This window comes from Agelaius phoeniceus, chromosome 3 (assembly GCF_051311805.1).
Source record: "Agelaius phoeniceus isolate bAgePho1 chromosome 3, bAgePho1.hap1, whole genome shotgun sequence".
In the NCBI taxonomy this organism is placed as follows: Eukaryota; Metazoa; Chordata; class Aves; order Passeriformes; family Icteridae; genus Agelaius; species Agelaius phoeniceus.
In genome coordinates this window covers 61,912,322-61,937,574 of record NC_135267.1, presented here as the reverse complement: position 1 = coordinate 61,937,574, position 25,253 = coordinate 61,912,322, and the positions used below count along the sequence as shown (strand labels likewise).

The 25,253-nt window shown below is 37.7% G+C and overlaps 1 protein-coding gene across 5 annotated transcripts in view; it reads right to left on the bottom strand.

The window, feature by feature from the left end:
* Positions 1-25,253, bottom strand: part of ARID1B (AT-rich interaction domain 1B) — a 325,125-nt gene that overhangs the window by 269,827 nt on the left and 30,045 nt on the right. For all 5 annotated transcript variants that reach the window (XM_077175420.1, XM_077175417.1, XM_077175418.1 and 2 more), the window contains exon 2: positions 22,682-22,876. In XM_077175420.1, the coding sequence (XP_077031535.1) occupies positions 22,682-22,876 (195 nt within the window). The remainder of the gene's footprint in view (positions 1-22,681; positions 22,877-25,253) is intronic.

The following is a 25,253-nucleotide window of genomic DNA, read 5'->3' as shown; positions in this document are numbered from 1 at the left end:
ATGGGCTGCAAGGAATAGAAAGGCATCCAAAACTAAGGAAACTGTTTCCCACAGTTGCCCAAGTCTGACTCAGATTTGTAACACCAGCTAAGTGCCATCTAACAGCAATGTGATTGATGCAGACTGTATTTTGCATCATGCAAAGTAGAAACAGCGTAAGAGAATCTCAGAAGCGTAAAAAAATCACTCCAACATCAAAGACATTAAATACATACATACACATCTACACTTAGCAGACACACAAGACATCCTTACTGAATTTTGTTAGTAATTAGCCCTTCATCTGAAAATGCTTAAGTAATTCACAATGATGCATAAAATATATCAGTGAAGCTGACAGATATTATTACCTCAGTAGGAACTGCATATTAAAGCTTTCGTTCAAATCTATGGCAGAGCAATGAAGCCCACCACCTACTCTCAAATCTTTGGAACAAACTCTCCCTATATGGAATTACATTTTGCCTGTTTATCATTTCCTACCAATTTAGTTTGCTAAGTATTTTTTCCCAATTCCTTTCTTCCAAATACGTTGTAACGTGTCTAGCATACTGTAGTTTTTTAAGCACTTGGGTAGCCAATGCACATATATAATCCTGTTTTCAAAGGCATAATGTGCCTTGAGGGATGTGAAAGGTGTTAGGAAAAATAAACAAGGCAGGAAGAGTTTTTGGTTCAGCCAACCAGCCTGAAGTTACATTTTTCTAAGTCTTGTAAGTATTCTTAGCCACTTTTAAGTATGTGTTAAAAGCATAGACACAATAAAGAATTTGTAGTTCTTCAGTGAGCCATGAAAACCTGTAGCTCCCTGGTGTACATGCAGAGAAGTAATGGGTGAAGAAAAAAGATGGTCACCTTCTTACTAGTAACTGGATTTGGGTGTTCAGCCTACTTAAGCTCTTGAGTAACTTACTTCAGTGGCTAAACCAAAACCAATATTTAAGAAACTCAACAAATTTATAACAAAAGCTACTGAAACCACCTGCAGAGAAAAGCCAAAAATTATCTGAAATAAGAGAGAGAGAGACTACATAAGTTATTTTCAAAACACTGTTATTAGGGTATTGCCAGGACTCTTCAATCATAAAAGGTTAGTATCTCATTTGTTCAATCTGCACAGTGCATGTATATATGGTTACAAAGCCAATGACATTTTTAATTTTTTTTTCTCAAGTTTTGTATTTCAAAAATATTTTCTGAAAAACACAACTGCCTTATAAATGTAACATCTCTAGAACCACCCCAAAAAGCTGCAGAAAACCAAGGAGGGATGAAGTGGAAAGACAAGCCTAGATGTTTAAAATATTACCATTACTATGGGTACCAAGGTAAAAACTAAAGGGATGAATTGAAGATATGCTCAGCGCTCAAAGCACATTTCTGAAATACAAGATAACAATTTGTCTGAGAACATCTTCTCTTTATCTCCCTCTGAGGGTTGTAAGATTATTAATCTTCAGAGCACAAATCACTGCAAAACTACAATTCCCAATGTACCCTGCAGCCCTTCACTTACCTGAAGTAAATGAGTCCTTGCTAAGAGGAGGCAGGTAAGTTTTAAGAAAACATAAATGTAGCTCTGCTGTGCAGTTTCCAGCTTCTAGTGGCTGGACAGACATGTATTTCTACCCATGCTCCACTTTTTTTGCAGAAAAAGAGGTAAGGAATTAATCAATTGAATTAAGGTGAGTATTTTTGGTTTCCCATGGAAGAACAAACTCAAGGTGATACTGCAAATACGTAACTGCTTCCGGGATGAATTTTGGCAATGCCTTCTACACAACTCTGTATGGTATTAAATAACCTTACCTCAGAGCAACAGGGTATGTTACTAGGTTTCCACTGTCCTCAAAATGCTTCAGCTGACCAAGAGAAGAAATGAAACACAAGCTGAAATAATTAAGTGGCACTGGCAAACAGTAACAAAGCCCTCTGGTGTAGCTCAGACAACAGGAGCAATCCAGGACAAATGCTTGTTTCTCCTCTCTGAGTTTACAACTGCATCTGTGGTCCTGTACTCTGGTGCAGCTTTCTCCAGACAGGGAGAATGTCCTATCAACTTCTGTAAGAGAAAGCCTGCACATGGCACACACATGCCTGCAGTAAGGATGATGCCATCCGAGACAGGTGCATCCTTTCCAGGCCTGGAGTCACAGCTACCACACCAGGGGTTGATCCCACACACTCTGGTTATGACTAACAGCCCAACTTCAGCTGCAGCATCTCTCCTGCGTGGTTTTACAGGTTAAATGAGGAAAATAAAAGGGGGGTGGTTAGGGGGAAGTGTTTTATCCCCATGATATCCCCATAGTTTGGCTGAGCTTCATAACCTCAGCCAAATCCCACTGCCTGGCTCCTCCATCCTACAATTCAAGCTCAAGTAACTCAAGTGATGCAGTAATGATGGAGAAGAGAGTTGCCCATACCATATAAGCACAAGAAGCTCTGGCAGGACCAAATTGCCACTGAAGACTCCACAATGTCCACTGGTGCTAGAAAAGATCCACCCGGATGTCAGTGAAAGCAAAGATCCCTCCAGTGTACATCACAGGAATGCACAAACCAACACATAAAAGTTACTAATTACATTTACTGCATTTACTGCTTCAGGAGCAGAAGCAAAAAAAAAAAAAAACCAAAAAACCAAAAAACCAAAAAAAAAAAAAAAAAATCCCACCAAAAACCACCCAAAACCAAACCTTCTACAGAAGACCGCTGTTAGTCTCTAGAAAAGTGAAGATGGATTGGAATTGCCATCCCACAGAGAGGACAAGGGAGTCTCACCCAGGAGATGGCCAACACCAGTTTGTCCCACCAGGGCCCCAGTGGGTCAAAACAAGCTGGGTAGTAAACTCTACCTCACAGAAGATTCAGACATTTGGAATTTGGTGCCTGTTCCAGTACCCACCCCATTACTGTATTAACCACTGGGGAGAAGGCAGATGACATACACCAAATTTACTGCCTGGTACTGCAAAACCATTAATTTATCTTACAGCTATTTTACTGGCACAACCCCTGCTCTATAACGGCGCTCTTTTCCTGACTATGAGAAATTATTGGGCAGTTTGTGCTAACTGCTTCCCTGTCATGTTTCATTTCCAAACACCATCTTCTGTCAGTTTATTCCCATTCAACCCAAAGTGACTGTCAGCATGAATACAGATGATCTGTTCATTTTTATAATGGTCTAATTTTGAGAGCAGTTTCCACCTCCTTTACTCCTTGAACTTAAAAGACCAAACAAAACCAACAAAACAAAAATAAAAACAAAAACTAAGGAAAAATAGAATCAAACAAAAATCCACCAAAGCACAGGTAGATTAAACCTCAGTATTATGGGAAATACATTCTGTGTATGTCATTGACCCATTCGTATTTTACTTTGTTTGAGAAAAGACAAGAAATGTGGAAAATAGAAAAGAAACAACCAAACAAAAGGGGGAAAAAAGCCCAACCAAGCCCAGAATCACCCTACTCCTGCCTGTTTTATTTGCACATAAATGTTTTTCACCATAAATAGGCAAATTCTGCTTTTATATTCCTACCTATTCCACTAATTTTAACATTTTACCTAAAGTCCTTCTTGAGGGGCTGAACCATCCTCTCCTAACACTCACAAATGTCCATCTGCACTGGAAACACTCTCAAAAAGCAGCAAAATCCAGTAAGGCTTGGGAGGAGGAACGGTAGGGTTAAAAAGAAAATAAGGAATCCCTGGAAATGGTCCTGCGCTGCAATTATGTAACTTGGTATCAAAGGTGCGAAAGCTAGAATGAAAATATTTGATGTGACAGCTCTTCACCTCAGTTGTAGCATGCCCTATCTAAATAGCAGGAGAGCAGATGGTAATTTTCAAGCACATTTAGACCGGAATGCAAACGATACTTAAAAATAAATACATAAATAAACAAATAACACTATACATGGAATAAATAAAGTGAAGCCTGTGGAGGGGGAGAGAGCATCTTACCAGGCTAACCAACATAGTCAGAGGAAGAAAAGCACACACATATTTACAGTCACGTAAGCCCTTCTTCAGATCTGACATTTATGATTTATTTCTCTAAAATAAGCTAAACCACCAACTTGTGGAGCAATACAAAGATGCATGCACTTGTCCTGGCAAAAGCTTTCAAAGTTCATTGGTATTAAATCTCCAGCCCAGTAAGCTGTGAAAACTCTGTCCTTTCAAATGAAGCAGCTTTTGAATACTGGTTGTGAAAATTTTAAGTGAATAAGCAGACTGCATAAAATTTGTTCGAACACCCACCACTACCTAGAGATTTATGCAATGTCAGACTCAAACTCCAAGTTATTTTAAACATAAGGAGAAATAAATCATTTTAATGTTAATAAAGACTGGTTTCAAAATGCTGCTTGCTCCACAGATAATTCTGAATAGTCTTCCAACTGTCCAATCAAATAAATCAATATCTGGGGTCATGGCAGAGGGGGATTTGTGAGCTATACATGCTCTGTATTTAACTGTCATAGTAAATCCCAGATTTAAAGCATCACTATGGCTGACAGGGCCAAGAACAGCCAGTGCTGTGACCAGGAGTGGTGCCTACCACTGCCCAGGAATCCACACCACCAGGATGCTTCTGCACATGGAGAGCTACATACCACCACATACATGGATGTGCATATAGAATATATTTATGGATGCATGTGTATAGTACATCCAAGGCAAAATTTAACAACACTGGAACCAAATGGAAGACAAAAGACAGAAACACACAGTGACTTGTTTTCAAGCATCTACTATTCACCAGTATGGCTGGTGGCAGGGAATGCCCACACACACCTTTCCCAGTTCTCCTCAGTGATACAGTAGGCCAACATGTTTTTCTGGTGATCAACTTTTCTCTTTTGTTCTATTCTAAAAGGTGACAACCAACACCTGACAACTAAATGGAAACTGTTACAAACTTTATGTTTAAGTTTTTTTAAGGAAAAAACACACCAGTTTTCCCACTTAAATAAAACTTCTGAAACTGCTTTTACATGTACTATTCTAACAAGCTACATGTATACACAGTCCATTGCATTACTGATCTTTCAGGGATCCAGTAACATCAGTAAACCATGGAAGAAAACATAAAACTAATTGTGCCTGAATACACTATTGAGCACTCCTACCTCAATAATCCTGATGTTAATTATTCCAAAGCCCTGATGCTTCATGCACAGCAACAGCACCTAAAATTTAGAGTTTCCTCTGCTTGCATAGCTACATATCCTATGTGTGCTCTCATCAGTTGAGGTCAGTCACTGCAACATTCCTCTTGGTGCAGTCACACCAGCTTTGTACCCCAATGTCCTACACTCCTGCAGACACCTACTTGACTCTGCGCATTGGCCGTGTTGTCCCTTGAGTACATCTCTGTTGGTATGTGCTCCCTCTACTCATATTCATTTTGAAAGGTCTTCCCCACCTCCAGACCTTCTCCTATGATGTAACCCAAGTATGCCTGAACTGGCAAACAACACAGCAAACCCCACTACTCTTGAGAACAAATCTGAACCCCAGTGCCAGACGGTAGCAGTTTCTCCTGACAGAAATATGGCACATTTAACATCAACTGAGACAGAAGAGGTTTCAAGACAAGACTGTTTTAAGAGGGGAAAGCAAGATCAAATTAAGTCCTGAGATAAAAGCAATTAATTGCTGCATCTACAGCATGAGTGTTTCCACCTGATGTGCAAGAGCATATTTGTTCAAAGCAAGCTAGAACTCCAGCACACTGAAAACTCAGATTTCAATCCCATGTTTTGCAAGAACACCATTTCTGCTCAATAAACATTATTTTGGATAAAGCACTACTATATGCAGCACTGGGTCGGTGTTTTATCATTTATTTGCACGTATCATGCATTTTATAATAAATTAGCATAGCAGTTCAGCAGCGGAGTCAAAATTTGCACTGAAGCATCCTAATTACCAGGATTCTTTCTATATTCCAATTCTAAAGTGTTATCTCATTTGCTCATTAGTATGTAATATACATGCATTCCTAAAAGCACATACAACTGAAATTATCATAAATATATAACTACAGTTACATTTTTATTAGGTTTACCAAAATCTGAAAGAAAACTGGACTATTAAATGCAAAACTTACAAGTAAAATTGTAATAAATATTGTCTTAAGTTTAATTTATTCTCCAAAATACCCCCAAAATGTCTAAAGTAAAGATTTATATTTTACATAAAAATTAGCAATAACTGTTCGTTTTCTAGAAGAACAAGAGGTTGAAAAGTAACTTGAGTGTATTGTAACACAGATTCCAGGTATGAAAAAAATATAAAGCCATTTCTTAGCTATTAATAGAGCCAGACTAAATTGATTTGATTAAACCTCAGTTTCATCTACTGTATAGTTTTATAAATTTGTAAAATTTGCTTCCTTGTAGTCAATTTTGGAAAGTAAAGTGTTAATGAACCATATTAAGACCCTTACACCCAAAGCATGCCAAGGCAGACAAGAACAGATACACAGCAGTGTGCTTAGTATGGGTACGCTTGCACACATTTTCACAAGGAAACCAGTAAGGTAATCTTTTCTTTATTTGTATGTTTTTGATTTCACAAGGCTGAGAATCAAGATGATGGCTAACCAACATAAAAAAACGCAAAAACCATTCTCCAGAAGTGTCTCATTCTCAGCGAAGTCCACACCTGATCTCCCTTCCTTGGAGAAACTCTCAGCAAGCTTCAGTGGTATATAAGCAGCTAAAAGGAAAAAGCCCTCCACTGTTTAAATGGGCTTTACGGAGTTGGGAAAAGTCAAATTCAGGAGATAAACTTCTGTGTGTCCCCTTCAGTGAGTGTCCTACTCAGAATTCCTCCCTGTCAGCGAGGGTGGGTCAGCACTTGTCACAGCCGAACTTGTCCCTGCTGTGGAGAGCATGGCAGCCCACAGGCTGGCCTGCCAGCCTGCTGCCCTCCCTTGATTTCTGCAGGATGCAGGTGCAATTCTGCCCATGATTCCAAGTGAGATACAAAATACCATTTCTGTGTCTTCTGAACTCTTACAGTTTGCATGTGGTATTTCACAAGAAGTAAGAATACCTTCCATCTCCAGAAGGTGTTTTCACACCTTCTACATGTATTTTAAGTTACTTGCCTGATGGCAAACATCTTGGGCCCAGAGAACCCACCTCCACAAAAAGCACTCACTTTTACAGAATTAGGAACCAGAGCACATAGTTTTTTTTAGTAATTAAAGTTTCTGGTTTCTGAAGGCATAACAATGTGGGGCAGATTTAATAAACTGACCACACTGTTGGAACATATGATTCACTAGAGAAAGAAAAACAAATGCTCTGAATGCAATATGGCAGAAGGAAAGTGATTTCACATTCATGTCACTCAATACTTTAAACACCATGTTAATTTTCAGACCTCTTGGGGTTATTTTGATTTTTTGAGTTACCTGAAGGGCATAGTAAGCCTTACACAACATTTGCACATGGCTGCAATGGGCCTTCCCTGTCTGTGAAAGTATAGCCAATGGGCCTTCCCTGTCTGTGAAAGTATAGCCCATATATACCTCTGTGCTGGACTGAAAAATTCTTTAAAGCTTTTGTTCTTGTGTATTCAGTAATACACAAGTTCAGGCCAAGAAACCTGAATCACTTCCTTTTAACCTAAAAGGTTATTCAGTTCTTTGAAATTTTTACTATCAACCACACTCTCCAGTTCACTGCAGCCATCCTAACTCTGTATCTGAGCAGCATCTCTATTAGCCATTTTGAGGGACCAAAACCCAGATTCAGTTTGCCAGTATCACTTTCTTTTACCCAGCCAAATATCATATTAATGCTTTTAAACTGCAGGACTGCACAAGGAACTTGCACTCAACTGATTATCTACCATGACCTTCAAAGCTTTCTCTGTCACTGCGTTTCCAGAAGAAAGCGATATCCCGTAAGTGAGAACTGCATTTTAGTTCATAGATCACAATGGATTTATTAAAATTAAAGTATTCTCTATAAGTCTGGTTTTATCTTCATTTAAATTGGCAACAGGAAAATGTGGTGTGAGCAATGTATTTTCATCTTGTGTTGCGCTTTTTTTAAAATCATTTTAAAGGAAAGTTTAGTCTCACTGATTGTAACTATTTTGTTTCAGTTTATTAGTAGCTCTAGCTTTCACACCATGCTTGGCAAGTCTTTTTGCTAACCAGAAAAATGTATTTAATGTCCTCATGCACTTATTTAAGCAATTAGGTGCTTAAACAAATATTTATTCAGTGCTTAAATTTAACATGCTTATTACATTATAAAAATGGCAAACAGAACATTTCTTTCTTACCAGATCATTTTTTAAAATTCATAATTAGTCCTCATTTATAGTTGAAGGAATTTTACTCCTTTTAAAACAGGTCTTCATTACTTAAAGAAACCACATAAAAATAAACTTGATCCACATTCAAAATATTCTTTATAAACAAAACAAGAAATTGCTTAGAGAAGTGAAGCTTCTAGTTATAAAATCCTGACGGATGCTGGAAACAAGAACAGCAGGACAGCATTAACTTTTTCTTCAATTATTTGTTTAGTAAAAAAACCTTCAAGCCATTCCAAGCATCATCTACAGAGAAAAAAACCCTCTAACTGATTCAGCTCATGACCATTCCCATCTTCTGTGCTGCTGTCCCTCTAAAAGCAACAGATGTGTACGTGTGTGTGTGTATGTACACAATATATCTATCAATCAATACACATCCATGCTCATGGATTTTATATGGTTGATTATTTCAGCTCAATTCTTTCTGCATACAACTTAATTAAATCCAGCTATGGTCCTTTCAACTAAAAGAAGCACTGATTGACTTCTGTGACTAGCTCTTCTTCATCTGCTTTTGAATTCCTCAGTGCCAGATACAATGTTTTGCCAGACAAACTGCTGCCTGCATTTACATGCACAGTTTTTAACAGACATTCCTAAAGGTTTCAATGCTTGCTGCAGGTGGTGTTCAGTCCCTGTATCCCCCTTCTCACTCCAGTGCAAGTTACATTCTTGAGGGACAGGTCATCTTGCTTTTACTTCATTTCAGAGGTACCTAGCAGGTACTGGTTAGCATCCTCATCTCTTGCCTTCTCTGCCAGGACAGTAACTCACAAGCATTTAGTGTCATTTGCTTTTGAGTGTTCAGTTACTCAGAAATACATAATATCACTCTTGATATAGAGTACCACTTACCTTCCCCTTCTATCCATTCAATTCTCTCTACATAGGTTATAACCATTTATTTTAAAATTCTAATCCTGTGAACCTTTCCACTAGATTTCAAATAATACCAAGCAAACAAAATTTGTAATTGTAAATGAGAAATTCCAGCTTCTCTTGTTTATTATCCTGGCTGCCAGCATTAGAGTATAAGCAATTAAATGGGGATGGGGTGGGGGTTGTGCCCCTCCTGTCATCTTTAGTTTCTTGATCACTGCTGTCCACAAAACCATGATTTCAATCTCGATGTCTGCTTACATGTTCCTATAATGTCATCCTCCACCTCCACTGTCCCAGCTCTGAGCTCTTCTACTCACCCAAGCCAAAGTGACCTCAAGAAATAGTTTCTCTGCTTACCAGGGGGAGCTCAGCCTAAGAACATGCTCCCTTCCCTTTGCAGACAATAACCAGCTTCTAGAAAACACCAACAATTACACTAAACTACTCACCCTACCAGTGGGACATTTGCAGGATATTTGTTTCTGAACTGCTTATCAGGAACACCTTTTGTGGCAAACTGGATAAGGAGGCTCTTAAAAAGCTTCTGCCTACTGGCAACTAGCATCAAAACCCTACCTTACTAATGTGAATTCTTCCACCACAGCTGAGAGAACAGCCAAATGCAGCTGGGGAAAGGGAATAGAAAAAGGAGAGGTGCTAGGTTTCTTGCACTGAATGGAAAAAGTGGGTTTTCTCCTACTTCATGGGATGTTCTGAGATTTCAGAACATCCCTTGGTAATTATCTTCTGGGAGTCTCTGCAGCATCAAATGTGTGAGGCATTCTTTTCTTCTTTGTGTCAGAAAAGGCCTGTCTAGGTATATTTTCCGGTCAGTGGAACAATTCAAGCTTCACACCTTCAGCGTTCTCCAATCCCACAGTAGTGTATTTATTTCTGATACCTTGAAATTTCTGACCTAGTAATTTTGTTTTCAACAGAAAAAACAAACAAACAAAAACCAACCAAAAACCAAAACCTAAAACAAACAAACAAACAAAACAAAACCCCTATTGCTTTGATATGCAGTATGATTTCAGTTCTAAATCAGTGGTGGTACTACAGTGTGTCCAAAGGTATGACAAGTCCAGGCAAAGACACTAAAACACAGCCAGCCACATATCAGCAGCTTTGTTCAGGAGAAAGATTATCAACTTCTATGTTAAGATTTGCATCCGTACACTTATTTTCACCTGCCAAGTCTTTTCTTAATAGTTATCAAAACAAACTTCCATTCAAATGGCTGCTTTTTCAAGATGTATTTGTTAATACAGGTCCAGATTTTCACACAGCCCTACCGTCACTACATTTATCTTGACTGTCTCCCAAGGGGGAGGCCTTTGAGACAGATCAGCTCATAGTCACTGCAGTTTCCTACAAAACAGCTCCATGAAGGGACAGGCTGCCACAGGAAGGGCTGGTAACCTGGCTCCCCCACCCAAATGGGAAGCCTTCTGAGCCTCTAGTTTCAAAGTGCAGTGGTAAGAGCAAAACTGGCATGAATAGCACAACCTTAGGCAAATTTCACTAAAAATCACGTAAGCCAGTGGCAGAGCTAATAGCCAGTGGGGCCCTTCCTGAACACAAACAGGGAGACCCCCCAGCTATACTGGGTGGGTTTCCTCACCCAGTAGGGAGAGCAAGCAGAAGACTGACCAAGCATCCATAACACCTCTGTCCAGAATGAGGTTTCAGGCTTTCATTACTCACTTAATTTTCCAAGAGTAAATATAGTGTAATGAACAGTATTAACGTAGCAATATGGACAAACATGTACACCTCTGCCTCAGCTGACAAATATGTTCACAAGGCTCATTTCACCTTCAACTAAACAGAGAAAGCTGCCGCAAGACAAGGAATCTTAAGGACAAAAAAAAGACAAGAAAAATTCCTCAAGGCAACTGCACACAAATACACTGCTCTATGTTGCTTGCTCCAATAAGCACTTACACTGACTTCAACCGTAGGAAAAACTATGGGACAAGAATGAATTCACATCTTTTCAGAGTTCTAGTAATTTTGTTTTCAACAGAAAAAACAAAAAAACAAAAACCCAATTCATTCTTTTTTGAACACAATTGGGATTTTCACAACATATCAAAACCTGATATCTGAATATCTCAATTTCCAAACCAAGATGTTAACAGCATAGATTAAGAACTTCAGCAAGAGTGCAAAAACAAGACTATGCTGTTTTCAACTACTGTTCAAATTTCACCTGCAATCTCTTGTCAAATATATAAAAATAACAAAGAAAAGGCATCTCTTTTTCAGGAAAATATCAAGTCTACGTATTTTTATTGCATCTTTTAGGTGAACCATTCACAATATTTGTTTCCCCTTGTAATTTCACACACCTCACACCAGGTGGTTATTAGATGAACAGTACTAGTGAAAGCAACAAAACAACAACAATACTGCATTTCAAAAATGAAGATGGCATAGCAATAAAGATGTGCAGATTTATGTTACATTCATTGTCAAAACATCTCCAGGGTAATCACAAAGTGTTAAGGCATTCCCAGTATTTCCCACTGCTATGGTTTTACTTTAAAGGGGGAGGGAAAAAAGGGGGGAAAAATTCTGTGATTCAAAATGGAAGTTCAGTAATTATTTATAGCCCAGTATGTAACTGGCAAAATGACTGGCAAAGTTCTCAGCACATCAGCTCAGACGTATGTAAGCAAGGCATTCCTTCCCTGCGGTAGGCGGCCCCATGTCAAGCAGCTATGTGCTAGAACTTGTCCTGTGCTACCTGTTCAAAGGAAACTGTGCAAGAATATTTCAAGCTCTGACAAATACCACTTTGTGCAAAAACATCCACAGGAGTATTACAAAAAAAGACAGCACTGATGTTTCAGCAACCTCTGTGTCAAGAAAGGTGCTCTCCTGCATTTTTATTGACATGCAGGAAGCAGATGATCATTCCTTGTACAATCAGTGCTAGCACTGACAATACTGCTTTTCTACCAGTCCCAGGCTCCCTTCCATGCCTTTACCAAACTCTTACTCAAGAATTTGCACCCTCCTACTTCAGAGAAATTACCACTTGGTATTGCAAATAGAAATGTCACATCTCTAAGACAGTAAAAAGTACCCAACAAAACCACAATGCAATAATAAACCCTATCATTTGCAGCATTTCATTACTACAAGATCTACACCAAATGCCAAAGTATGCGCTCCTTTCTTTTAGCAAATATTTATTAAAATACTAAGATCACTTAAGTTTATTACCTTAAAGAATTCAGGACACAGCCATTCATTCCTGTGTCTGAAGTGCAATACATAACATCAGGTCCATGTATTAAAGTACTTTTCAAGTAAAAACATGTTTTCTTCACTAAGCACAACACCACACGTAATATAGATCTTTCCACATTCCTACAAACAGCAGTCTTAGAACCAGGTTAACTCTTTAACTCTTTTTTTTGGGGGGCCTTTTTTTTTCCCTTTTTTAACCAGATATGCAGAAAGCTGAAGTTTCTAAGTTCCTGTAAGCTGGTCTAAAGCAACTCCAGTAAAGACACAGCAAGTCACATGTTCACAGGGTTCTGGTATTTTGTCAAGTTTTTATTCTGCTTTACAAGATATTAATGCATGCCAAGAATAGGAGTATATTTTTAGTCAGTTCTACATGTGAAAGACAAAAATGGGATGACAGAACACAAGAGAGAAAGAAGAAAGAAAAGCCTACACCTAATACATCCAAAGTATATCTGATCTTTTCCTGGATATTCTTCAGTTACTTTTTGTGGTTATGCTTCTCTTGTAACCCTGGTGTTATAAGCCTAAAGGAACATTAAAAAACATTATTTTTCCTGTGATGTATAAAATCAAAGCAGAAAAGGCCAAATACCCTACACAATCTTGGCATTTACTGAATCTACTCTTCACAACTTGCTGCAAGACTGCAAATTTACTCAGGTCATAAAACAATCTTCAGTTTGAGAAGGATACATAGAATTTCTCACAGCATCACCTCAGAGGACTAAAAACCCACCCGCCTGCTCTCCAACATCAGGTGGGATTTCTTGTGAACATGAGGTCTAAAGTATAATTTTCTGCAGGACTTAAGGTTCATTTTAGAAATAATAGTTTCCTCCCTAGAATACCCTTCCAAGCATAAAAGGGCTATAAATCTATTAAGTACACACTTCCCAAACCTGCGGGGAGATATCTTGGCCTCTGATTTTCCTCAGTTTTGCCAACCAGCAATAAAATGAAACCAATGAAAAACACAAACCAGTCAATTTGCATCTGTCCTTTAAAACATTCTCCAGTACAGTAGAAGAGTCAAAACACATGCCCACTTTCAGTGCTGCCAGCTCGGAAAGTTAGGGGAGACAGCAGAGGCAAGCAGTGGAGTTTCTGAGGAGGGGCAGGAGTAGCTTCAAGCAGAGGCCCTTGCTGAGCAGCCCTGCTTGCTTTGTCCATGCACAGACTCAGTTCTCTGTGTTTGTTTCTATTAAGCACCACTTGCTGAGCACAAAACAGAGAGACAATCCTGTGGGAAGAACAAGGTGGTTCCACTAAGGTGTCCTGTAAAGCACATCCTTGCCAACATGGCCTCTAAAACACACATGTATATAGACTCCAGACAACTAATGTTACTTCTTAAATAATTAAAACAACATCTTCCCTAAGTGGCTATATAAACCTTGTTTATTTTGATTGGACTCTTGTCTCAAAAGACAAGTTATATTACAGTATGCCAAGAAATATGCAGAAACTCTTCATCACTGTTCTGTGAAAGAAATGAACAAGCAAGTGTAATTTACCAAAACTAAATTCACTTACTTTCCTAAAGGTGTATTTGGATATAAGATTCAAATATGATATCTAATAATGTTCAGTCACTGAATTGTTTATTACCTGGATGTGTCTTGCTTTTACACTCAAATGCAAAAAGCATTACTAAGAAACAATATTCAGAAGAAGAGGGGAAAAAAATGGAGTGAACAAAGAAATAAAACAGACACTGATTTTCTCCTTGGTACTCTTCCACACTCCCAAAAGACTTTATAAGATTCAGAGATGAAATACGTTATCAGCAAGGATGCAAGCACCTAACACATTGTTTCTATTTCAGGCAAAGCAATGAACAAGTACCAGAAGTACCTAAAAATGGGGTCACCCAAGGTAGAAGAAGAATAAAAGCCTACAGAGATTGCATGAGTTGTAGATTTGAGTTATTCTTTGAGTTCTTAAATCTTTCTTTCATCCGTCTTGAAAAACAAGCAAACACCAAAAGCTTAAAGTATTTACATTAGGATTTTTACATGCGCCCAGTTAGAACAGTTATAAGGAGCAATGCAATATATAAACAAACATGAGTATTAGAAAAAATTGTCTACAGAGAAATTAAACAGTCTCAAACGTGTTTAAGATATTTTTTTTAAGATTTTATAACTCATCCACTCCCACAAAAAGGTCTTAATGTTCTAGATGATAAAACATGCAAAAGTAAAGCAGGTTACTGAGCAAGCTTGAATTGTACTACATGGAACCCATGTCATTTCAGACTGACTAGTTTAAAAAGGTATGGAAAATACTTTTGGTTTTTTGCAGTACTAACTCTCCCACTGTAATTTTTGTACAAATTTTGCTGAAGCTATATCTAATATAAATCTTAGTCTATAAAAAAATAAAAGTTGCTGCTAGCAATAAGAGTCTAATCTTGAACTACTAAAACATCAGATATTTTTTGAAAGGCCTATTGTTTCAAGAAGAAACCTACTTGCCTCTGTCACAGGGTGAGCAAAGTGAAGGGTACTGACCTGTCTCATTCTGAAAGTCTCTTCAATTGACTTAGTGGATTAATTCTGCCTACCCTGATATCAACTCAAGACAAGTCACCCAACGTGGTCCCAAAGAGAAATTGTTTTTCCAATGAAATCACAGCAAATTTCCCACTGATTTCCCCTTATCTTCAGCCCTATTTTCAGCTGTGGGAAACACACTCCCTATTTTTAAAAAAGCACACTCTATTGCATCCCTTGTTTCCTTTGAGCAAGTCCAAATTTACAGACTAATGATAGCATCTTCTGAGAAACTCATATCATGATTTTAAAAAAATAGAAAAAAAAATCTGAGTTCCCTCAGGAATATTGGGAAATATAGTTAGAATATGGTTAAAAAATCGTATTGAATATGTGCATGATGGATTGGGACATTATTTCAACTATTTGAGTGTCAATTATTCTTTGATTAATATTATTAACAAAAAACTACTATGACTATAATATTAAGAGTAACAGTCAATTATTCCTTACCTACACTCTAAAACCCTCCTGGCACAATCATTATATGGCAGCTGTTGAACAGAGTATTGCAGCAGTCTTTTCTTAAAGCAAGATGCTTATTTTACTTCAAATGTAAATAAACTCATGTCTCCTGCTGCCATGTAAAATGAGCTGTTCATAAGCAAGTGATTTTGTACCCTCCTAGTGAAGCAGCAAACAGCTCTCTGTTCTCCATTCCTGATCACCAAATTTATTTCCTGCCTAACTCCAGTGCAGAGTGACAGCTAATTCTGCTAGCAAATCAAGCTCCCAATAACAAAATAACTGCTGCTTCTTTAAACAACCTTTTTCAGAACACCAACACAGAGGGCTTGCATGTTTTCCCCTCTAATGTCCCCACTTCCAAGCAGAACAACAAATGTGATTACAGCTATTAAATATTCCAGCTAAATGACAATCGTTTAGCAGTAACAAGAATACATTTCATTTGTCATAATACATTGATCATTCTTACACACTTTCTGTACAAATGTTGTCTGCCTAGTACTCCAGTTTGGATGTAAAAATTAGCATTTACTAAACATCATTACATGGTAATTCAACAAATAAAAATGTTGACCCAGTCTCATTTCCGAATCATCTCTCACCAGCTGAAAGATCAGTTATTTTCCCTTTTCAACCTACATTTTTTTCTGCACTGTTTCAAAGAATGATGGAAGCTACTGAAATGTTTCTATTTACCATAATAATGCAATTCTGTTACTTAAGGGATTTTCTTCAGTAAACAATCTCAGATGACCAGCATTAAGATGAAGAGCTAAACCATCATAAGGACCACAAACTTATGTCGAATTTGATTCTGTGATTATCTGTAATCTGTGCTCACCTCCCTCTATAGAGTGAATTACACTCAATAGAAGGGATAATTCTAAAGGAGACAATACAACATAAAGCCTTATCCTGCCATGAACTAAAGTAGCAGCCTTTTTTTCAATTTAGTCAATGAGGCTTAGTATACCAAAAGAAAGGACCATGCTAAACATTTTCCTACAGTCTGCACAAGCACAGTACTTAGCATTTTCCTAAATCTGAAATTTAAAAATCCCATTTCTTTACATGACAAAGAGCAACAACTTTTCTTTGCAATTATTAACACTTGACTATCAAAAGACCCATTCTTAAAGGTGGCCTTAGATGAAAGGCAACTAGCTATGACTTCTTGTCCCTTTTTCTGGTTCAAACATTACATTTCTCCAGGAAGAAGCAGTTCTACTTTACTGATTTTTTTTCTGAGGTTTAGAGAAATTCAACAGGATAGCAGATCTATCATTCAAATAAAATGATACTGATAAATTATTTTAATTAAAAGTATTTATGTTTTTTACAGAACAGGAAGTTGGGAAAAATAGTAACAAAGTAGATCCATAATCTGCTAGTGACAGCTCCAAATAAACGCCCAGTGACATACCAAAATAAATGAAACATACCAAAATAAATGAAACAAGCAAACAAAAACACAAATAGAACACACACACACATATGCCACAAAAGCCATACCAAAACCAAAAGGAAAACAAATGCCCCCAAAATCCCAAAGGTAAATCAAACAAAAATCTTGAAAAATATACTTCTGAAGCACATACTGATCAAAGCTTTACACTCCCTTCTTATGTATGTGCATCAAATGTATCTATCAATCTTTAAGAAAAAGCAACACATCTCACTATTTTGTCCTCTGCTGGCTGTTTTTGAGATTCTATCACATTGATTCATTCTCTGTTCTTGCAAAATAAACAGACCAAGAACTGAAAATGGTGCTTATTTTCTGTGTCTGCTCTCTTTAACAAGACTAACATCAATTGTGCTAAAACCTACTTAGGAGCAAAAAACTGCAACACATTTAATATCATCTAGGTGCTGAGGGTAATTATACACACAGAAGACCAAAAAGGTGATCACTTGACCAGTACTTGCTCTATGTATACACAGCATTTCAAGTTAATGGTTCAGAGCAAAATATGACACTAAGTCTCACTTTCTTGGCAGACTTCAATATTTTAGAATAAAAATGACTTCAGAAAATAATTCATACAACCAGCCAACCAGCAGTAAACACCTGTGTTTGCTAGCTTTAAAACTCTATCTGACAAGGCAAAAGCCAACTGATTTCCTTGGCATAAACTCGACATTTCCAACCTGGGACATTACCCAATCCAGGCACTGTAAACCCTTTCCTAAATGATGTAATCACACTGCTGCTCCTATAGTTCTGGTTTACTTGCAGTTTCCATTACAATAAATCCTTGCTACATATTCCTAGAGGTTTTACAACTTTTTCTCCCCTTAAAAAATAAAAGTTACTCCATATTGAAACTTGCCATATAAGACAACAACAGGCATATTTTCCTTACACCTCAAAATAATCTGTATATCAAAAAAGGGGGGAAATGGAATTAGTACTTCTCTGAATATCTACAGTTCCATTCTTAAAACAGTGAGGACACAGATAACATTTGGTTTTGAATTCTGCAAATCAAGAATATTTAAAAAAGTTAAAGGAACAAGTGATTAGCACCCTTTCATCTCACAAAATTTCTATAGCAAAAAAAGGAGAAAAAATAGACTGAGGCTCAGGCCTCATAACTTGTCTTGCTGCAAGCAGGCTCAAGGCACTAAAGCAACTGCATGATCAGTACTGAAATGTTCCATTTAAAATAGTTATTAGAAATGGCTGTTGTACACATCTATGCAAATATCTTTCATAAAGAATTTACTATGCATTATAGCAACATGATCCTATTTACACAATAAGTTGTTGTTCCAGTCCATCAAGTACACAAGGAATTTTAATGCACACTAAAAAAAAAATCAATTAGGCAATGATCATCTGATTAAACAGGCATATCACACCATTCAATTCTTTCAAACATATTCATAAATCCAAGCCTTCAAACTTTGATGAAAAGTTTCAAAACCTGTGAGTGAATATTTCAAGTATATGATTTTTAAGCTTAATTAAATTCATCACAAAATAAAATTCTGCATGTTATTATCACAAAAAGTAACACCACTAGTGAGAAAAAAGCCCCTTATTTTGACCAGTATTCTGAGGTCTTTTTATTTTTAGCACAAATGTCTTTACAAAGCAGCAGAAGGTTTTCCTACAGCACCCAGCACTAAAGCACTTTGAGTGGACAATCGAACTAAAGCCAGAAGGAACTGATCATGGCATCATCACTTGCCTGACTGAGGTCCAAAAAGGGTGTGAGGCAAAAAAGAAGTTAAATGAAAAGCAAATTATTGTCTTTATAATCAGATCTTATTACTCAGATAGTATTTCACTCATAGTGAGATGTATTGCAAAATCAAGCCTGAAGTTTTCAGGTGCTAGCTATCTCTGCATATTAGGATTTTCAGTTTTGACATCATCTCTTTGTAATTCCAAGTGATATCTAAGACATTAGAAACTGAAAGTTAAATCTGAGAGAATATTTTCTGCTTTCTGGTTTTACATACATTCCCTGGGTAAGGAGTGCTAATAATCCAAAAATTACATTCACCCCATGCAAACCAGGAGAGAGAGTTCATGAGATCATGAGATAGCAGTATTAAGACTTACAGGCAAGAACAGCATTTTAAAACCTTGCTGCAACTTGTGTTCCATTCATAAGGACTGACAACATCGGCACAGGTCATCTTGCTCCCTGCTTTCACTTGCCTTCTTTCCCCCTCTCCCACTGGAGGTGAATGGGAAAGAAACAAAATCCCAAGTTTCCTAACAATATAAAAATCTCTTTCTAAGTAATTAATTTTTCATATTAATGCATTCTGACAAGATATATGTCATCTGCAATCCTATAAATTAAGCATATGACTCTTTTTTTATCACCTTCCTTTCTCATATCTTCCTTTTTATATAGGTGTCAAATCAGTCCAGAGGCTTTATATATTTATTTGGCTCACACTGAGTTAACTGGACATGCCCTCAAAATATTACAAAATGTTGCAGCACCCTTCAAACTGCTTAGCACTTTGTCCCAGGAGGCTATCACCCATCTTCACATGACAAATCTGTATCCCTGTTGTTAACTGTCAGAAAAGAAAGCAAAACTCTCAGGTTACCACTACTTTATTTACAACCAACCTGCCTTTTCTATATGGCCATTTATATATCTAGACCCCTTTATCTTTAGCTGTATTCGTGTAAAGAGTTTGCCTGGATTTCAAATTGTGCCCTTTATGTAAGGCTCAGTGTGTTGCGCTGGAGCTCATCATCAATACTCATCAGAGATGAGTTCCAAACACTTACAGGATCTGCTTTCTCTCTTCAGTCCTTTGCAGAACATATCCCATACCTTCCATAGTCACTTCAATATCCTGCAGTTTCCACACGGAATTTTAAGAGAATCTGGGGGTTTATTTGCACCTTCATGTTTGGTGTCAAGCATGCCTAGGCCAAACAGCAGTTGTAAGAGAATGACTGCAGCATTTCATAGATACCCCTTTTAAAACTGGTTAGCAGGCTGTGCTTGACACCCATGCTGCACATATGTAGGCTGACTGCACCTGATACCATTTCATCTTTTTTATCCTCTTTAATCTTTTACTGCTTATGCCAGAGGCCTCCCTTCCTGAGAGAGAGCTCTTCCACCTCTGGGCTGCAGGCTGGAACACACTATTCTCTGCTGCAATATGACATAGACCAGCTAACTACATCTAGGCAATTATCTTCAATTCTACCACTTTCATTAATTTTAGCTCAATCTTTAGGGTGCTGTTTTTCATCTTTATTTCTTCATTTGCAGCATCCTGCAGCAGAGCCTGCAAGTTAAAATCTGTCAAGTCCCATAGTTCTAACCTCAAGCCACAACACTTGCTGACAAAGAGCCAGACTTAACATTTCAAGGTCTTCTTCAAAATTCAGAAATCTTCACAGTTTAACAAAAAGCCTTCTTGTTTCATCCAAGGAAACAGAGCTGACACCCTCAGCTATCTTTGACCAACAGCAAACTATAACTTAAAATAAGAACAATCTCTCCCATTGATGCTTCCCACCCTTCCTACAGTGTGGCACTTCCACCCTCATAATCCATCTACTCAGTGCTATCTCTGCACAATATTAAATCTGAGTACAGTATGTGTTTAAGGCCCGGTATCTTTTAACCAATCAAGTTTCTGGAAGTGCCTCGTGCTTTTGATAAATTCAATGTGACACTGTAAAGCAGTCCAATTTCCAGAAAGTGCTGAGATTCATCTTCTGAAACTTCTGGCAATATTATGTATTTTATGTATATATATATATATATATATATATATATATATATATATATATATATATATATGATATCTAAAGTAGGTACGTGCTACACAGTTTTAACAAGCATAGCTAGGCCCTCCTTACTTAATATTCATGTCACAGGAGTAAAAATCCAGCCAGGAATCAAACTGTGGCATCCTGTGCCAAAGACAACTTACCACTCAGCTGGTAAGTTGGCAATTCAATTTACAAACCTGCATTCCTGCATTTTAATCCTTTGTAGAAAGGTGGTAATATATGAGCAATATGAAAAGAACTGGATTCAGATCATTAGAGGTTCACAAACCAAACACACGAAGCTTTGGAGGCTGTCCAAAACAAAATCATGCCTAGGTGGTGATGTCCGTTCAATAAAAACTCAATGTCATAATTATGCCGTCCCTGCTCCCCGAAGAGCTCTGGTGCTGGGCTGGCCCTGCCACGGAGGGCAGCGCTGCGAGGAGACCGATGGGGCCGGCAGCCAATGGCGCTGCCAGCTCGCTGCCGGCTGACGGGTCATTTACAATTACCAAGCAATTAGCAAATGCACTGAAAATTCAACACTCGTCGCCGTAACACAGAATAACTCATTCTTAAATTAAAAATGTGTTTTAATAACTTCACTTTGGTTACAGATACACAGAGAAAAATAAAGCCTCCTTTATTCAATTTCAACTCCCTTTTGCAACTGACAAAACGCTTTGCTGCCTGAATCTAGCAACCAAATATACAGTTTGGCATTTCTAAACTAAATAATCTCTTCCTTATCAGTAAGTATCTATTTAACAACAGAAAAGAAGAAAAATTAAGACCTGTGATAATGATATTATAATATATTTGAAACTGTTATTTAATTAACTGTCTGATTAACATCTTGTCCTACTGGATGGGTAATAACAAGAATTGGCCAGAAATCTATCTGCCAGGAGTCCAAAATTTTATCTTATTTTCTATATTAAACAATAAATATAAAAAGAAACTAATCTGAGACTGCTCAGTTGCACAAAACAAATATTCTTTCCCATTAATGATCAAGTTACTTGTTCTGCTCACAAGGCAGCGTAGAGCTCTCACTGCCTACACACATATCACTAATTAAAAAAAAAAAAGAGCTAACTTAAACTTCTTCATAACCTCAGTTTATCTCTCCCTCTTGAAAACTGCTGTATTTTCCTTAGTATATGGTATGCACATTGAGATTGACCTTCTTAAAAAGGGTAGGAAAAAAGCACAAGGTCTCCATCAGCAGTGAAATCCAAGAAGATAAAAAGAAGATCCTTACCTTTCTATATACTCTGATACATTAAAAAAAATTCCTGTCTTTAAAGAATTGGTAAAAGAAAAAAAATAAGAAAAGCTACAGACTCCTATTAAAATGAGGAGAAAATAGAAAACCAACCACCACAACAACAAACAGATGATATAAGTATGTACCACTTTTGTATGCACTGGACTATGCTAGCCTTGATGTACTGATGTCGGCTCTAGGTTTTCATCTTACATTTAAGTGTGTGTAAGCCGGAGAGAAAGAGAACATAAAAACCCCTAAAAAGCCAAGAACAAAATAGCAACAGCAGCAAAGAAAAGAACCAAAAAATATGCAAGACTACGTGGTGTCAACTGGAAAAAAAAAAGAAAACTCATGGCATTTGACATACTTCTCTCTCTCCAGAAAGATCCCAGCAACAAACTAAACCCTGTTCAAACTGTAAGGGATTTCAGAAAACATTCACACTGTGAACATAATTTCTTTAGTTTTAAAACAGCCCTTCATCCTCTTTTTGCACAAGAAATACTTATTTCGGAGGGTTTTCTCTTGCCCCTCTGTATTTACCGGAATGTCAGGAGGGAAGAGAAAGAGAGGAGGGAAACCAAAGCAACCCAGAAAAATCCTCCACAAACCTGTTGCTGTGGATACTGCATTCCTCCCATGGCTGCCGGGGCTCGGCCCTGCATTCCCACGGGATAGCGCTGGGGGCCGGGAGGGCCGTAGGACTGCCCGGGGTAGGGGCTGCTCTGCTGTGCCTGAGAATGAGGGTTATTGCCCATGCCGTACAGCTGCGGCCTCTTCATCACCATCGGATCCATCGGGCTGCCCTGTTGGCAAACACAAGCAAAGGAATATTTAAGACATGCAAAGAAAAAGGTCAGAATCGTCATGCTCACTGCGGGCAAATGATACGTGTGTTTTCTCAACGCTTTACACATCAAATATTGACTCGATGTACAAACTGGCAAAATACCATACCCTGGGTCCTCTGATTAATTAGATGAGGTTTTGAGTACTAGTCTGGGACTTCCATTTCATTTAAAACAACTTTAGAAAATATTTTGCATTATAACTTGAGGCTGACTCTTACCTATACAGACAGAGAGCAGAAAATCTCCCCAAAAAATTTCAGCTTAAGAAATAATTAAATATACTGCTGCACACTGATTAGCATCACTGGCCTTAACATTAAAAAAAAAAAAAAACAACCAAAAAACATAAAAATATATATCAAGAGAGACACAAACAGTGGACAAATCACTTAAGAAAATATCTGTTCTCTCACATCAGAAAAAAAGAGAAACTGGAAAGAAAATAAAGTTTCCAAGAAGTGCAGTGTATACAGAACACTGCATTTCAGCATTTTCCTGTTGCTTTCGTGCACACTAATAAGTTTCCAGATCAAAAAGCAAGTCATAACCCACATTTTACATGAAAGTTTATTTGCTTCTTTAATAGACCTCAGAAAATCCAAACTGCAACCAGTGATGGAGGGGGAGGGGAGGCAAGGGAGAGAAGTTTTATTTTTAGACTTTTTGGCAGCACTTACCAAGCCCTGTAACAGTTTCAGGACAGGTGTCAACCATTGTGTAGTATTACTCTCATGTTTTATTACTGAGAACTAACTGAACCAGAAAAAATACCATACTTCGTGAAGGGCAGCCCTGTATTGTTAATATGACATCCATTTTTTAATTCCTGAGTTCTGGTTAGATTAATGGAAGAATGTTCAGGGAAGCTTCCAAAAAGCCTATCACAATCTCATCTTCATGAAAGTGGTGAATATCCCCCTCCTTATTGTTCCCCCCCCCCAAAAAAAGACCTATTAATTTACCCAGCCAGCCCACTCCCCCAGCAGGAGCAGGATTCCCTCTTGCAGCACACTGCTGAACAGTTTAATTTTAAAACCTCCTATGTAATACAGCTTCTTCATGTCCTTTCTGATGTAATAGTATTATGACAATAACTAAGATTTCCCACTCCCATCCTGTTTCTTCTCATCACTGCTGTTTGTACTACTAACACACTACTTTTTTTGTTCCTATCCAAAATATGCCCTTTCCAAAGTAGTCACTGCTTAATGAACTATTATTCTTTCCTTACTCCAAATAGAATCCATCAAACCTCATTTTTTTCCCCTGGCTGTCTCTACCATTACCAATACCAATTTTCCAGGAATGTCACCCAAAACTAATAAAGTATTCTGAATATGGGCACACTACACCTGAGGAGATGGAAATGATAACCTCTTCCTTACAGGAATCTCCATTCACTTCAGAAGAGGACTGCCCTTTTTTGCTACCATAGCAAATTCCACATTCACTGCTAATTTTGGATAAGTATTACTCAGCAATTTTCCTTTTATTGTTTGCCTGCTCTATAGCCAGATTAGAAGTTTCTATTTTTGCCACTAAATGTCCCTGGGTAATTTACTATTTATATTTCATACTTTTCAAAATCAATGGTTCCTCCACCACTGCAGATCACCTGATCCACAACAACATTCTCAGTTTTGGGGTTTTTTAGGCCATCATGCACTCTCACCACAGTTTCAACTAAAAACAAAAAGGCTAAGCCTTATAGATTCCTTTTAACAGTGTCCCAGGGGAAAACTTACATTTCCTCCTATAGACCACAATATTTTATCTATGTTTACTTCTGTGTTTTAATGTTCAGTGCATCACCTGTCATATTCTTCTTCTCAAACATAAATCCTTATTCAAAGTGAGTCTTGAGCTTCCTCCATTAGATGCCCATGAAGCCAAACAGCACTTTTCATTGCTACCATCTTCTGTATCAGGGTATAATTTCCAGGTCTCATCTCCAATAACCACATTACTTAAATTCAAGTTTGATTAATTTTGAGTGGAGTATTTTCTTTTCTGCATTGAACTCTTAAATATAAACAATGCAGATAGCTACACAGCTAAAACAATCTGACATTATCCATTATTAAGACTACTTTCAGGTGCATATAAACTTTGCCAAACTTCAAGCATTTAGGCTGAAATTTTCCAGGGCATATGTATGCCTGAGGCTGAAATTCTCTGGAAAATTCAGCAGAAATAGTTCAGCTATGTCTTAGAATGAGGTCACAGAAAAATACATCGTTTATGTTCTCACATAAAACACTTGAAAATACCTCTCGAACACCATGCTTTGAGGCAGAGAATTTTAATTTCCCAGGGTGACACTGGACACTCA